At 39.9% G+C, this 16,624-nt stretch overlaps 1 protein-coding gene across 3 annotated transcripts in view; it reads left to right on the top strand.

The window, feature by feature from the left end:
* RHBDL2 (rhomboid like 2) overlaps positions 1-16,624 on the top strand; it is a 52,043-nt gene that overhangs the window by 32,352 nt on the left and 3,067 nt on the right. For all 3 annotated transcript variants that reach the window (XM_042953152.1, XM_042953151.1, XM_042953153.1), the window contains 2 exons: positions 11,426-11,526; positions 14,028-14,088. In XM_042953152.1, the coding sequence (XP_042809086.1) occupies positions 11,426-11,526; positions 14,028-14,088 (162 nt within the window). The remainder of the gene's footprint in view (positions 1-11,425; positions 11,527-14,027; positions 14,089-16,624) is intronic.

Genomic DNA, 16,624 nt, shown 5'->3' with positions numbered 1-16,624 from the left:
ATTGGCTGTCTTCACACAGCATAATTCTCTGGAGATTCATGTGGGTTGTTGCATATAGCATTAGTTCATTCATTTTTTTTTTTTTGAACAATTAAAAAAAATTTTTTTAAGTTTATTTATTTATTTTGAGAGAGAGAGAGAGAACACAAAGAGGGGAAAGGCAGAGAGAGGGAGAGACAGAATCCCAAGCAGGCTCCGTGCTGATAGTGCAGAGCCGAACATGTGGCTTGAACACATAAACTGTGAGATCATGACCTGAGCCAAGATCAGGAGTCAGAGGCTTAACCGACCAAGCCACCCCGGTGCCCCAACAGTTCATTCATGTTTATTGCTGAGGAGTATTCCATGGCATGGATGTACCACCATTTGTTTAACCCTTCATTCGTTGGAGACTACCTGGGTTGTTTCCGGTTTGGGGCTATTACAAATAAACCTGTTAGAAACCTTTGTGTACAGGTTTTTGTGAACAGAAGTACAAAGTTTCGTGAACATAGGTTTTCATTTCTCTGGGATAAATGCCCAAGAGCACAGTTTTTAGGTTGTATGGTAGTTGCATATTTAGTTTTTTAAGAACCAGCCAAAATGTTTTCCAGAATGGCTGTTCCATTTTGCATTCCTCCCAGTATTGTATAAGTAATTCCGTTCTCCACATCCTAACCAGCATTTGGTGCTGTCACCTTTCTTATTTTTAGCTGTGCTCTGTGTAGTGATATCATGGTCTTAATTTGCTTTTCTCCAATGACTAATGATGTTGAACACCTTTTTGTGTGCTTCCTTGTTATCTGTATAACCTCTTCAGTGAAATACCTGTTCATGTCTTTTGTCCATTTCCTAATCAGATTTTTTTAAACCATTGAATCCTAAGAGTTCTTTACATACTCTAGATCCTAGCCCTTTACTGAATATGTAGTTTACAGGTAACTTTTTCTCAGTGTGTATTTGTCCTTGCATTGTTTTAATAATCTTTCATGGAGCAGAAGTTTTTAATTTTGATTAACTCTGATTTATCAATTTTTCCTTTATGAATCATGCTTTTGGTCATATCTAAGAATTCTTCACTGGGCCCTAGGTCCTGAAGATTTTCCGTTATCTTCTAAAGTTGTAGTTTTACACTTTATATTGAAATATGTGACCCCTTTTTGAATTGGCTAATTTTTGTATAAGATGTGAGGTTTAGATTGAGATTCTTTTTTTTTTTTTTTTTTTTTGATATCCAATTACTTCACAACAATTTATTGAAAATTCTACTTCCTTCATTGAATTTTTTGGGCCTTTGTCAAAAATCAGTTGGCTGTATCTGTAAATAAATAAATAAATAAATAAATAAATAAAAAGAAGTATACCTTTGTACTTCAGGGTTGTGATATTTAATGAGGATTTTAAAAAAAGAATGAGGCTTATTTTAAAAATCTGCTCATTGAAAGATTTTATAAGTTATTTTGATTTTTTAGAGTGGTTTTAGGTTCATAGAAAAATTGAGAGGAAGGCATAAGGATTTCCCCTACACCCCTTGCCCCCTCCACATGCATAGCCCCCCATCATCAACATCCCCCAACAGAGTGGGCATGTGTTACAATTGATGAACCTCCATGGACACATCATAATCACCCAAAATCCAGAAAAAAGTTCACTCTTGGCATTGTACATTCTATGGTTTGGGATAAATGTGTAAAGGCACGTATCCATCATTATAGTATCATACAGAGTATTTTCCCTGCCCTAAAAATCCTCTGTTCTCCACTATTCACCCCCCACCCCCAACCCCTGGCAATCACTGATCCTTTTACTGTCTCCATAGTTTTGCCTTTTCCAGAATGTCAGATAGCTGGAATCGTACAGCATGCAGCCTTTTCAGATTGGCTTCTTTCACTGAGCAATATATATTTACGTCTCTTCCTTGTCTCTTCATGGCTTGATACACATTTTTGTACCATTAATAAAGTAGAAATGATTTAAAAATATCATGTAGTCAATGTTTCATCCTTTAAAAATTCTATTTTTATATTAAAAAAAATACTAGTCTATGAAAGAAAACCAATAAAATGTACCCACCATTAACAAACCTGCATTAGTATAGTAGTACGTATATACACGTACTAAGTTCATAGTAGTACGTGTATACATGTACTAAGTCCATAAATAAGTTCAGATACTTCTACTGCAGTGGGTGCTTGTATAAGTTTCCTGGGGCTCCTATAACAAAGAATCACACACTGCATGGTTTAAGCAACAGAACCACACTGCCTCACAGTCCTGGAGGCTAGGAGTCTGAAGTCAAGGTGTCATTAGGGCCATGCTCTCCTCTGATACTGTGGGGGAGAATTCTTCCTCTCTTCCCCCTGGCTTCTGGCCGTGGCCATCAGTCCTTGGCACCCCTTGGCTTGCAGACGCAGGAGTGTGATCTTTGCCTCCACTGTCGCATGGAGTTCTCCCTTCATATGTCCCAGAGGAGTGGGGCCACAGAGCAGGAAGCATTCATGAGATGTGTTAAAGGCATAGAACTGGCAAATGCTTAGTGACACAGCTCACCATCCTGCTTCCCTCCTACTTTTGTGGATCCTGTTTTTTGACCTTCTGTTTCCATTGCTTCGCACACCTGTTTTTCCATTCCTGTGTACATCCTCGAAAACCTTTGTGCTGATGGGGTCCTGCCTGGCTCTATCATCAATGCCCATTTCCCCTGCAGCTTGATTTCAACGTGTGGACTCAGCCTTTCCTCGGTTTCAGAGGAGGGAGAGAAGAGAGAAGGTGAATAACCTGTTCACATCCTCTGCCTATTTTTGCAACAGCTTTTTGGCAGGTATCTCTTTGCCATTCCAGTCTACCCTTCACACTGTTGGCTGGGTCACCTTCCTCAAGCATAGATTAGATGGTATTATTTGCTTCCTAAAACATTGCCAGTGCCCAGAAGAAAGTCAAAACATCCAAGATTGCTTGTTACCCTCCACTATGTGGTCCCATTGCCTTTCACTTCTTCCCTTTTCTTGGAAAGCATAATCTTTATTAATATTCCAAAAAAGAAATTATACATGAAGAGGTTAGGGGGAACTTGATGTAAAATGTTTTTTTTTAAATAGTTTTTTTGAGGTATAATGAACAGACAAAAATCGGTACATATTTAATGTATACAACTTGATGAGTTTGGAGATAAGTACACACAGTTGCTTTTTTTCTAGATTCCTTAATATGTCAAATAACTTTCGTTTCCCCATCCTTGCTCCTGGCAAAGGTGGTCCACGGAGCAGCAGCATTGGTATCACCTGGGAGATCGTTAAAAATGCAGACTATTGGGCCCCATACCAGACCCACTAACAGAATCTGCATTCGAACACATCCACAGGTGATTTGTATGCACATTTAAGACTGAGAAGTGCTGTTCTGCAGTCCCACCCGTGTTCCCCAGGCTGACTGATCATCACATCACCTAGAGAGCTTGTCCTAGCTAAAGTGACCCAGATCCCACCCAGATCTACTGAATCAGAATCTCTGGGCATATGGCCCTGGGATCTGTGTTTTTGTCTTGTTTTCTATTTAGTGAGGTATAATTAACATATAATAAGCTGCACACATTTAAAGTATATAATATGGTAAGTTTTGATATGTGTATACAATCAGGAAACTATCACCACAGTCAAGATAATAGACATATCTATTGCTCTTTATGACCCTTGGGAATCTCTCTCTATTGCCCCTCCTTGTCCCTTCCCTGGCAGTTACTGATCATTATATTATTTATTTATTTATTTATTTTTTAACGTTTATTTTATTTTTGAGACAGAGAGAGACAGAGCACGAACGGGGGAGGGGCAGAGAGAGAGGGAGACACAGAATCGGAAGCAGGCTCCAGGCTCTGAGCCATCAGCCCAGAGCCCGACGCGGGGCTCGAACTCACGGACCGCGAAATCGTGGCCTGAGCTGAAGTCGGACGCTTAACCGACTGCGCCACCCAGGCGCCCCCTGATCATTATAGATTAATTTGTATTTTCTAGAATTTTATGTAAATGCAATCATAGAGTATGTACTCTATTTTTGTCTGGCTTCGGTCCATTGTCATAATTATTTTGAGATTTACGCATGTTATTCCGTGTATCAATAGTCGATTCCTTTTTGGGGCACCTGTGTGGCTCAGTCAGTCGAGCGTCCAGCTTTGGCTCAGGTCATGATCTCATTGTTGGTGGGTTTGAGCCCCATGTCAGGCTCTGTGCTGACAGCTCGGACCCTGGAGCCTGCTTTGGCTTCTGTGTCTCCTTCTCTCTCTGCCCCTTCCCGCTCACACTCTGTGTGTCTCTCTCTCAAAAATAAACAAACATTAAAAAATTTTTTTTAAATAGTTGATTCCTTTTTATTGCCAGGGATATACCACAGTTTGTCCATTCTCCTGCTGATGGACATTTAGGTTGTTTTCAGTTTGGGGCTATTGCAAATGAAGCTATTTAGAACATTGGTGTGTATCAGATAGTTTTTTTTTGGGTAACGAAAGTATTTGTGTAATCAAATATTTTTGGGTTTCTTGGGTAAATACCTAGGAATGGAATGGCTGGGTCCTATCAGAGGATATGTTTAACATTTAAGAGACTGGTAACATTTTAAAGTAGATTTACTGAGATGTAAGTTATGTATCATACAATTCATTCATTTAAAATCTATAATTCAGGGATGCCTGGGTGGCTCACTCAGTTAAGTGTCCAACGCTTGGTTTAAGCTCAGATCATGATCTCATGGTTTTGTGGGTTCGAGCCCCACATTAGGCTCTGGGATGCCAGCACAGAGCCTGCTTGGGAGTCTCTCTCTCTCCCTCTCTCTGCCCCTCCCCCACTTGTGCCGTCTCTGTCTCTCTCAAAATAAATAAATAAATAAACTTAAAAAGTATATAATTCAATGTGGGGTTTTTTTTTTTTTAATTCACAAGGTTATATACCCATCATCACAATTGAATTTTACAACATTTCTGTCTGCCAAAGAAACCCTGTACCATACCCCCTTCCCCAGCCTTAAGCAACCATTAATCTACTTTCTGTCTCTTTAGATTTGCCCATTCTGGATATTACATATAAATAGAATCATACCATATACGGCCCTTTGTGATTGGCATTTTTCACTTAGCATAATATTTTCATTGTTCACCAATGTTGTAGCATATATCAGTGCTTCATTCCTTTTTATTATTGAACAATATTCCGTTGTGTGGTTGTGCCACATTTTGTTCTACTCATTTGTCAAATGATGGACATTTGGGTTTGTTTTCACTTTTTGGCTATTATGAATAACACTGCTATGAACATTTGTGTACAAGTTTCTGTGTTGCTTTCTTGGATATATATCTGTAAGTGAGATTGTTAGGTTATGTGATACCTGGTATAGTTCACCCTTGAACAACTTGATGGGTAGGGGCACTGACCCCCCTCACACAGTTGAAAATCCACATATAACATTTGACTCCCCCAAAACTTAACTACTAATAGCCTACTGTTGACCTGCAGCCTTATTGATAACAGTCAAATAATGCGTATGTACATACATATATATGTATGTATATATGTTAAGTCTTTATTTTGATAGAGAGACAGAATGTGTGGGTACACGAGCAGGGGAAGGCAGAGAGAGAGAGGGAGCAAGAGAATCCCAAGCAGGCTCTACACTCAGAGCAAAGCCCATGAGATCATGACCCAAGCCGAAATCAAAAGTTGGATGCTTCACTGACTGAGCCACCCAGGCACCCCCATATTTTGTATATGTATTATGTACTGTGTTCTTATAATAGAGTAAACCAGAGAAAACATCTTGGGGTTGTGGGTTTGGGCCCCACATAAGTAAAACTTAAACAAAAATCATAAGGAAGATAAAATACGTTCACAGTACTGTACTGTATTTAATGGAAAAAAAAACCTGCATAAGAGTGGACCTGAGCAGTTCAAACCCGTGTTCTTCAACGGTCAACTGTAGTACCATTTTGTACCTCCACCAGAAGGTCCAGCTCCTCTACATTCTCAGCAACACTTGGTATCATCGTTCTTTTTAATTTTAGCCAATCTATTGGGTATATAATGGGATCTCACTGGGTTTTAATTTGCATTTCCTAACAATGATGGTGAACATCTTCATGCACTTGCTTGCTATCCACATGCCTTCTTTGGTAAAGTATCTGTTTAAATCTTATGCCCATTTAGAGGCACCTGGGTGGCTCAATCAGTTGACAATCTGAATCTTGAGTTTGGCTCCTGTCATGATCTCAGCTTGTGAGACTGAGCCAGTGTCAAACTCTGTGCTGATCATGTAGAGCCTGCTTGAGATTCTCTCTCTCTCTGCCCTCCCCCATGTGCATGTGCTCTCTCTCTCTCTCAAATTATATTAAAAAAAAAATCTTATGCCCCATTTACAATTGGATTGTATTTCTTATTATATGTAATAATGTATATTCTGATTGTAAGTCTTTCATCAGATATATGACTTGCAAATATTTTCTCCTAGTCTGTTGCTTGTCTTGTCATGCTTTTAATGGTATCTTTTGAAGAATAGGAGTTTTAAAGTTTCGATGAAGTATGATTTATCATTTTTCAAATATTAGGAACTGTGCTTTCAGGGTCAGCCCTTGCACATTTTGGGGGGGGGGTCAGATTTAACTCCATATTTCATATTTTTGATGTGCTGTGAATGGTACTGTTTAAAAAATTTTCCATTTCTGATTCCTCATTGCTATGACATAGAAATAAAGTTGATTTTTTTTTTGTACATTGATCTTGTATCCTCCAAGGATGACAAATTCACTTATTATTTCTAGTAGGTAAGTAGGTAAACTGTTAAACAGGTATCTTCTACAGGGTTTCTTATTAAATTAATTAATTAATTAATTATTTAATGTTTTTATTTATTTTTGAGAGAAAGAGACAGGCAGAGTGCGATTGGGGGAGGGGCAGAGAGAGAGGGAGACACAGAATCCGAAGCAGGCCCCAGGGTCCAAGTTGTCAGTACAGAGCCCGACTTGGGGCTTGAACTCATGAACGGCGAGATCATGACCTGAGCCCAAGGCGGACACCCAACCGCCTGAGCCACCCAGGCGCCCCTCTTCTACAGGGATTTAAGTCATAAGTCAAAATCTTGTGGGTTCGACCATGTTCTTACCACTTCCGGTGCCCTTCATTCCTTTGTGTAATTCCGTATTTCCATCTGATGTTTTTCCTTCTGCCTGAGGATTTCCTTTAACATTTCTTCTATGGGTCTGCTGGTTATCCATTCTTTCAGCCTTTGTGTGTCTGAAAAAAGTTCTTATTTTGCCTTCACTTTTGAAATATATTTTTACTAGGCATAGAATTCTAGCTTGACTGTACTTTTTGTTCAGTAGTTTAAGGACAGTGCTCTCCTATTTTCTCATTTGCATTATTTCCAATGAGAAATCTGCTACCTTTGTTCCTCAGTATGAAACATGTCTTTTTACTCTGGCTGCTTTTAAGATTTCCACTGCTTTTGAACAATTTGACTTTGTTGTGACCTGATGTAGTTTTGTTCACGTTTCCAGTGCTTAGAATTTGTTGAGATTCTTGGATTGGTGGGTTTACAGTTTTCATAAAACTTTGGAAACATTTTGGCCATAATTTCTTCAATTATTTTTTCTGTACGTGACTTCTCTCCTCTGCTTTGGGGACTCTAATTATGTATTTAATAGGCTGCTTAAAATCGACCCACAGATCATTGATACTATATTTCTTTTTAAAAATATTATTCTCTGTGTTTCATGTTGGATGCTTTTACTGCCATATCTTTATGTTTGCTAATCTTTTCTTCTGCAATGTCTAATCTGTAATTAAGCCCAACCAGTTTATTTTTTTTCATCTTAGAGATTATAGTTTCCTTTATTTTTAAAGGAAGTTTTATTTATTTATGTACATAATTAATCTCTACACCCAGTGTGGGGCTCGAACTCATGACCCTGAGATCAAGAGTCACATGCTCTTCTGACTGAGCCGGCCAGGTACCCCAAGACACTGTAGTTTTCATCTTTAAAAGTTTGGGTGTTTTATATCTTGTATGTCTCTACTTAACTTTTGAGCATATGGTATACAGTTGTAATAATTATTTATTAGCATTACCTGCTAAAACTTACACTTGTGTCAGTTTTGGGAGGTTTGAATTGATTGATTTTTCTCTTCATTATGGGTCGTATTTTCCTGTTTCTTTGCATGCCTGATAGTTATTGTTTGGATGCTAGACATTTAACCTTTGGATGGTGAATATTGCTGTATTCCTATAAATATTCCTTGAATGTGTTCTGGAACACGGTTACTTGGAAGTAGTTTGAAACCTTGATAAGATTTGCAAGGTGAAACTGTGTTTTTTTTGTTTTGTTTTTTGTTTTTGAAACTGTGTTTTTGAGTCATATTTAGTGCTGTTACCCACTACTGGTGCAGGACTCTTCTGTGTACTTTAACCAATGCCCCAAGAATTATGCAGTTTTCTAGCTTGGAAAGTTACTTAGCTTCTCTGGTGCTGTGAGAGCAAAGCTACTTACTCTTCCCTTTACTCTTTTCTGTTGGAACTTTCTTGGCTCAGGTAGTTTCCTCACATGCCTCTCTCTGCGCAGCTCTTTTCCTCTCTGGTGGTCTCTCTTGCAAATTCCAGCTGCCTAGCACTATCTGGACTTTATTTATTTTTTAGTTATTTAATATTTGTTTTACTGTTTATTTTTGAGAGGGGGGAGAGAGAGAGAGCGAGAGAGCACGTGAGAGCAGGGGAGGAGCAGAGAAAGAGGGAGATGCAGAATCTGAAGCAGGCTCCAAGCTGGAGCTGTCAGCACAGAGCCCGACGTCGGGTCTGAACCCATGAACCATGAGATCATGACCTGAGCTGAAGTCTGATGCTTAACTGACTGAGCTACCCAGGTGACCCTTATTTACTTATTTTTAATGTTTATTTATTTTTGAGAGAGAGAAAATGCGAACAGGGGAGGGGGAGAGAGAGAGGGAGACAGAGGATCTGAAGCAGGCTCCAAGGTGTCAGTGCAGAGTCCAACATGGGCCTCGAACCCTTGAACTGTGAGATCATGACCTAAGACAAAGTTGGACACTCAACCTACTGAGCCACTCAGGCACCCTACTATCTGGACTTCAAACTCTATCTCATCAACTTAAAGTTCACTGAGATCTACCTGGATTCCCCCTTCACACATTATAGCCTGTAATCCTCTCTCTCAAGGCAGTAAGCTGGGCGATCGGAAAAGTCACCTCATTTATTTCTTGCCTCTGAGGGTTTACTGTCCTTTCTCATCTGATGTCCAATATTTTGGAGATCACTGTTTCATTTTGTCCAGTGCTTTTAGCTGTTTCAAGCAGGAGAGAAAATCTTATCCTTGTTACTCCATCATGGCCAGAAGTGGACATTTGTATCTGTATTTTATTTTGTTTATTTTTTCAAAGTTTATTTATTTTGAGAGAGAGAGTGACTGAGTGGGGGATGGGCAGAGAGAGAGAAAGAGAGAGAGAGAGAGAGAGCAGGCTCTGTGCCACCAGCCCAGAGCCCAATATGAGGCTCGAACCCACGAACCGTAAGATCATGACTTGAGCTGAAGTAGGTCGTGTAACAAGTTGAGCCACCCCGGCACCCCTGTATCTGTATTTTATTTTATTTTATTTTATTTTATTTTATTTTATTTTATTTTATTTTATTTTATTTTATTTTATTTTTTGAGAGAGAGCATGAGCGGGGGTGGTGGTGGTGGCGGGGCAGAGGATCCGAAGTGGGCTCTGCCCTGACAGCAGTGAGCCTGATGCAGGGCTGTAACTCACTAACCGCGAGATTATGCCAGAAATCTGACGCTCAACCGACTGAGCCACCCAGGTGCCCTGTATCTGTATTTTAAAAATAAGTTACTCATGTGATTAAGATGCAATCACTCCAATCCTAGTCTGAAGGTTAACATTTGAGGACCACTGCCCTAACCCTACTGGACTCAGTGATCTTTAGTCATCCATATACCTTTGTTTCTATGCCTTTGCTTTTCCAGTTCCCTAAGTTCTAAATATTTTCTCCTCCTTTGTTTTCCTTCCAAATCTTAAAGGTATTTTAGGGTTTTTTTTTTAAATTTTTTTAACATTTATTCATTTTTGAGAGAGAGCGAGAGAGAGAGAGAGAGAGGGACAGAATGCTAGCAGGGTAGGGACAGAGAGAGAGGGAGACACAGAAACTGAAGCAAGCTCCAGGCTCTGAGCTGTCAGCACAGAGCCTGACGTGGGGCTCGAACTTCCGAACAGTGACATCATGCCCTGAGCCGAAGTCGGTGCTTAACCGACTGAACCACCCAGGCGCCCTAAAGATATTTTAGAGTTTAACCAAAATGTTATCTTCTCCTTCTCAGAGTGCCAGGGCCTCCACACCTCTGCTGAAAAAATCATTCCTTCCTAAGTGCTTCCATAGCAAATTCATTACATTTAAGAAATCACAGTAGTTGTTTTATTCTGCATCTTATGGTAATTGTATACTCCTCTGTTTGTAGGATTCCTAAGGCCACTTTGTCTTTCTTGCACGACGTAGGTATTACATAGTATCCTAAGGAATGAAGGAGGGTCTTCAAAGCAAAAAATTGAGTAGTAGAACCGAGCGGTACAGAGAGAACATCTTAGAGTTTGCATAAAGTGGTTTTAAAGTCTTGTTTGGGTTAGTAAACAGTTTCATCTTTCTTGGTGGATCTGATTGAATGCTGTGTTGAGAAGGGTTCCGAGGCCACGTCTTGACTCCATGAGAAAGCTAGCCATTAGATAACAAAATGTTGGAATATCGGGGAGCCTGGGAGGCTCAGTCGGTTGAGTGTCCGACTTCGGCTCATGGCATGGTCTCTGGGTTCATGAGTTTGGGCCCTGCACCAGGCTCCCTGCTGTCAGGGCAGAGCTTGTTCCCTTCTCTCTCTGCTCCTCTTGCTTTCTCTCTCTCTCTCTCTCTCTCTCTCAAAAGTAAACAAACATTTTAAAAAATGTTGGAATGTCTCAGGTATTTTGATAGTTTTGGCTAAAGGTATGCAATATTTTGAAACAATAACGAATAAGTACATAACACGTCAGGCAGTGTTTACATCAACTAATTTACTTCCCCGACAATGCATTGAGGTAAGTTCTATTAATATCTCAATTTTTTAGGGAAACAAAGGCGCAGAGAGGTTAAGAAACTCGCTCAAGTCACACAGCTGGTAATTCTGGCTCCAGAGCTCCAGAGTCTGTGCTCTTTGTTCTTGTTATTCTGTCTTCATGTTGTTTAATATTTCAGAAAAAATGGAGGTAGTTAGCCTACGCGTCTATACCTTTATAGTAAGGAAGGGACAAACAGAATAAATTTGTTGCTTGTTAATATGGTAATGGTCCAAACGTCCCAACTTCTACATTATAGACTTGTTTTTCATGATTCTTACAGTTATGTCTGATCCTTTGTGTTTTTCTTTCTTTAGGGTCCCTTGCCAGCTCCATTTTTGACCCACTCAGATATCTTGTGGGTGCTTCAGGAGGAGTCTATGCTCTGATGGGAGGCTATTTTATGAATGTTCTAGTGGTAAGAACTTTGGAAATGGAATCTATGGACTTTTTTCTTTTAAACGATAACTGGTATTTGGGAATCATGGTATCTTCATTTATCAATATTCGCGGAGCACTTGTCTTCCTTCTTGGCACCAGAAGTTTTCTTTCATATTTAATCTTTATTTTTATTTCCTGATCTCAAAAATGACGAATACTAAAAAAAAAATTTTTTTTAATTGAAAAATATAAAGTCAAAATCTCTAATACAGTATCTGTTAACGGTTTCATATACCTCCTTTCAGACCTTTTTCTTTTCTTTTCTTTTTTTAATGTTTATTTTGGAGGGAGGGGTGGGAGAGGAGCAGAGATGGGGAGACAGAGGATCCGAAGTGGGCTCCGTGCTGACAGCACAGAGCCCAATGTGGGGCTTGATCTCGTGACCTGAGCCGAAGTTGGATGCTTAACTGACTGAGCCGCCCAGGCACCCCTCAAACCTTGTTCTGTCTGTATTCAAAATCCTGCCAAAATTAAGGCTACCAAAATGGACCAACTCTTAAAGATACTGTTGTACATCTTAATGTAGAATTATCTTGGCCCCATCTACCCATATCAGTACACAGAAATCCACTGCAGTCTGTTCAAGGGCTCCAGAGCATACTGTATAGCTGTATCCTGATTTAATCCTTCACTGAAAAAAAAAATTGAGGTGACTAGCTTCTCACACTTGTAGATAATGCCGTAAGAATGTTCTCTTACATTTATCTCTTTGTATCTGTGATTTTTTTTTTTTAGGATAAATTCCTAGAAGTGGATTTATTGGACGAAGGCTTTACATTTTCATAGATAAATGCTAAATTGCCCTCCAAAGTTGGCATACCATGTTATGCTCCCGTGGTATAGTATGTGTGAATGCCAACCACTTTTATTTATTATTTATTTATTTATTTATTTTGAGAAAGAGAGAGCGAGCAGGGAGGGAGGAGAGAGGGACAAAGAGAGAGGCAGAAAGAGAATTTTAAGCAGGCTTCATGTTCAATGTGGAACCCAACTCAGGGCTCTATCCAACAACCCTGGGATCACGACCTGAGCCGAAATCAAGAGTCGGACACTCAGCCAACTAAGCGACCAAGGCGCCCTGCCAACCACTTTGTCAAAACAGCCTCAGCCTAGTGTTAAATCCTGATTAGTTGTTAACCCATTAACCACATAGGTATACTTTAAAAATACTCTAGGAGGAAAAATATGAAGCAGTTATAAAACTATTCCAAAAATATGTCATTTAGAAAAGTGTTTTCAAACTTTGGATTGCAATCCCATTAGTGGTTTGAACATAGTTTCAGGGATTGTGACCAAAAATTAAACAAAAAGAGGGGCACCTGGCTGGCTCAGTTGGTAGAGTGTGCAATTCTCAATCTTAGTTCAAGCAATTCTCTTAGTGCAATTCTCAATCATGAGTTCAAGCCTCATGCTGGGGATGGAGCCTACTTGGAAAAAAAATAAAAAAGTAAATAAAATAATTTTAAAAATTCAGTTTATAGCACATGTAATACTGTTTGATTTATATGTGTCCTGGATTTTTATGCAAATTGTTTCCTACTGTAGGTTGTGACCCCAACAGTTTGAAAATAATTGATTTAGAATAAACATGGGTATTTCATTATCTTTACTCTTCAGGAAGAGAATTAATAACTTGAAAGGGAAGGGAGATGTAACTCAATAAATTTTAAAGTGGAGATATCTTTTTTTAAAAATTGTTTTAAATGTTTATTTATTTCTGAGGCAGAGAGAGACAGAGCATGAGTGGGGGAGAGGCAGAGAGAGAGGGAGACACAGAAGCAGAAGCAGGCTCCAGGCTCTGAGCTGTCAGCACGGAGCCCGACGCGGGGCTCGAACCCATGAACTGTGAGATCATGACCTGAGCCGGTTGGTCGCTCAATCGACTGAGCCACCCAGGCGCCCCAAAAGTGGAGATATCTTTCTGACTCAGCAGTTCTTTGGTAACACAGGAGGATACTGTAAACTGGATTGAGATTTTTCAAAGCTAAAACTTTAAGTTTTTTTAACCAATATTTTAAATTTGGGGGAAATTATCTAAAAAAATTAAGGTAATACTCAAAGTTTAGTTGACCCTTAGCTAGCCCCTATTTGGAAAGAGGATAAAGCATCGAATGTATATTAACAAAAAAAATCATATTTTCTCAGACTTAGTTTGACATCTATCAATCATCTCTCTAACTATGACATGTTAAGTGTTGATTTCATATTATTTATATTTAGATTATTTCCTGCTAATTCAGTTATGTGTAGTTTATATCACAGAGTTAAATATCATGCTTCATTTTGTTCTCCAAAGGGCACCACCATTGTACTTCCCAAATGCGTTTGAAAACTGGGCTGTTGCCGCGTTGCTTTATTTTGTAAATACTGGACACTGAAACTTTAAACAAAAAAGTAGACGAAGAGAGAGCACAGTTGGGGTTTCACTTGCCAACAGATAGCTCGTATTATGACTGTTATTATTTATCTCTTTGCAAGAATTTTCGAGAAATGATCCCTGCCTTTGGAATTGTCAGACTGCTGATCATCATCCTCATAAGTAAGTTTGTTTTGTGAACACTTCGCACCTTCCATTTTATTGGTTTGCCCTCCAGGAAGCCTCAGGCTTCCTAAACACTGGCAAGGAGTGACAAAGAATTGTGGCTCCCTAGCCTTAAGCAGAAAGGTAAATGGAGGAGTTTTCACAGAGCTTCATGGGTGGTTTTTAGAGGTGCCTCAGTAATGAGGTTTTGCTTTTTTGTTTCTTTCTGGAGTGGGGGAAGTCAAGAGAGTCAGATGTTTTGTCTGCTTCAACCACAATAACTTCCTGTTTTATATTCTGGATTTTTCTCATTCGTACCTTGGATTCTGTATATGATCTTGTCTGAGGAGGGAAAGCTTGAAAACCACTGACCTAATCTATTTTTTCTTCAGTTTCTAAATTCTCAGATTAAAAACAAACAAACAAGCAAACAAAAAACCCCAAACAGATCTAGGATCCAAGCATGGGGTGCTGGCTGAGGGCTGAAGACAGGAGCAGGGGGTGAAGGATTTGAGAGGTCAGGGAACTAGCAGGACAGCGGATGTGGCTTTGGAAATCTCCAAGAATTACAGTAGAGAATTACATGCTGAAAAAATTTAGGAAGAGTGCTCAGTCTGGAGTGGAGGTGGAAATTCTAGCTGGGTCTGAACGTCAGGGGGGATCTTGGGTGGTGGCGGGGACACACTGGGTAGAAGACAAAGGGAGCCAAGGCGAGCTGGGGCCTTGTGTCTCTGAACCTGCTCCAGCTGAAGCCAGAGCCACACAGAGGGTGTGGGGAGAAGGCAGACCCGTGGGTCGGACTGTAGGCTCATACTTGATGGCCAACACGGAGGTGACGCTTGATAAAACCCAAGATCTGGGCCGTCCCCATGGTAAGCAAAAATGGTTCTGCTAATTGGTATCGAGTTCAATTATCCACATTGCTGGGAACAGGGCCAACTACCTCTGAGGAAAGAGACTAAATCCAGTTCACAGACAGTTTAGCTGTAAAAACAGTATTTCATCCTGGGAGAAGATAAGTGACTTGTTTATAGCTTATACATACTCTCTATACTATTTTTGTCCGTGGGAAGCTGAAAATGTGAGGTAAAGTTGTGAGCACAGAAAGGAGAGTGAGCGCCTGGGGTCAATGAGGAGAGTTGCCGTGGAGCAGAGTGGTCACCTGAGCTGTTGAGCGTCACTATCAGGACCAAGGGACAAGTCCTGTGACCAAAAAAAAAAAAAAAAAAAAAAAAAAAAAAAATGTTGCTACACACAGGTTACCTGGGTTTCAGTCTGTTTCTTTTAGGTAATTATGAATGACTTTTGTAAAATGAGCCTCAAACCCTTGATGGGGAAATGGTTTTAATACTCTTCAATGTTGGAGTAAAAACCCTTTCCTGATGCACAGGGAATCTCCAAAAATAGTTTATGTAACATTTTGTCATTCCCGAGGGAAGTAATAAAGCGGCTTCTTTATCTTACAGAGGAGGTAAGAGCCGCTAATGTTAGCCTTCCCCACCTCCTGGCATGCTTCATTTCTAAAGATTCTTCCGCCTGGTTTGCCTACTATTAAAGATGAGAAAAGTTAACACACGCCAGATTAACAAAACACAAGTACAGTCTTATTTTAAACCTGTTTCCTTGCGAAATGTATAGTTTTAAAACAAAATGTTTAAAAAATGGTAAATATTATTCTTAACTGTGAAGGACAGTTGGCCTGGCCTTGAGGACCTTCCTTCCTGAAGCATTATTTGTGGATATGTCTTCTAACAAAGCAACTGAGCTAACCTTTGGAAAAAAGAAAGCTCACATTTTCACTCTTCAAAAAAATCCGCATAAAGGCAACTCTTTTAAAATTAGCGACAAACTTTTAGCAAGGACAATAACTTGGTTCATTGGAATAGGGGCTTCTTTTCAGGTGGGAAGACATGTCTCAGTGTAGACTGCAGCAAGGCAGAAGCAAACTCCCCTAGGAAGCAGAAAGAGCTAGGCAGAGATCTGCAGGAAGGACATGATCAGAGAGAAATAGATTGGAGAAACCGACATGCTGAGGGTTACAAAAGCTTTTTGAAAGGAGGCCTCCCACTGTGCAAGACTAGACCAGAGGAACTGTTTCCAGTTGTTACCCCCTCCTCCAGTGGTTTTGTTCCACTTTTCTAGTTCTCTGTTATTTATACTGGATTAAGAAATTCAAATGATTGAAAATAGGACACAGCCACATTTATCCAGCATTTATGTGTACTCGTCATGTATAGTTAAATTGAATACTTCCTCGACCTCAATTCCTGTCTAGTCACTTGAACGCTGATCAATACAGTATTGAAAGGGGAACTGGGCAGAACACATGGTCCTGATGGTATTTTCCCAAAGGCAAGGACTGGGTCTTTCCATCTCCGAGGACACAGTGGTTCACTAAGTGGAGCACAGGGAGTTGGGGTGTGGAATGTGACAGCTGCATGAGATGTTTCCAAGTGCAGGGCACATGGAGGGTGGACTTCTAGGCCAAGAAACCCCAGGAGCTCTTTTTGCATCATGGATCTGACTTATTTGAAGAATGTCTAAGTTCTGGGCT

Source organism: Panthera leo, chromosome C1 (genome assembly GCF_018350215.1).
Source record: "Panthera leo isolate Ple1 chromosome C1, P.leo_Ple1_pat1.1, whole genome shotgun sequence".
Taxonomy (NCBI): domain Eukaryota; kingdom Metazoa; phylum Chordata; class Mammalia; order Carnivora; family Felidae; genus Panthera; species Panthera leo.
This window is presented reverse-complemented; position numbering and strand designations above follow the sequence as displayed.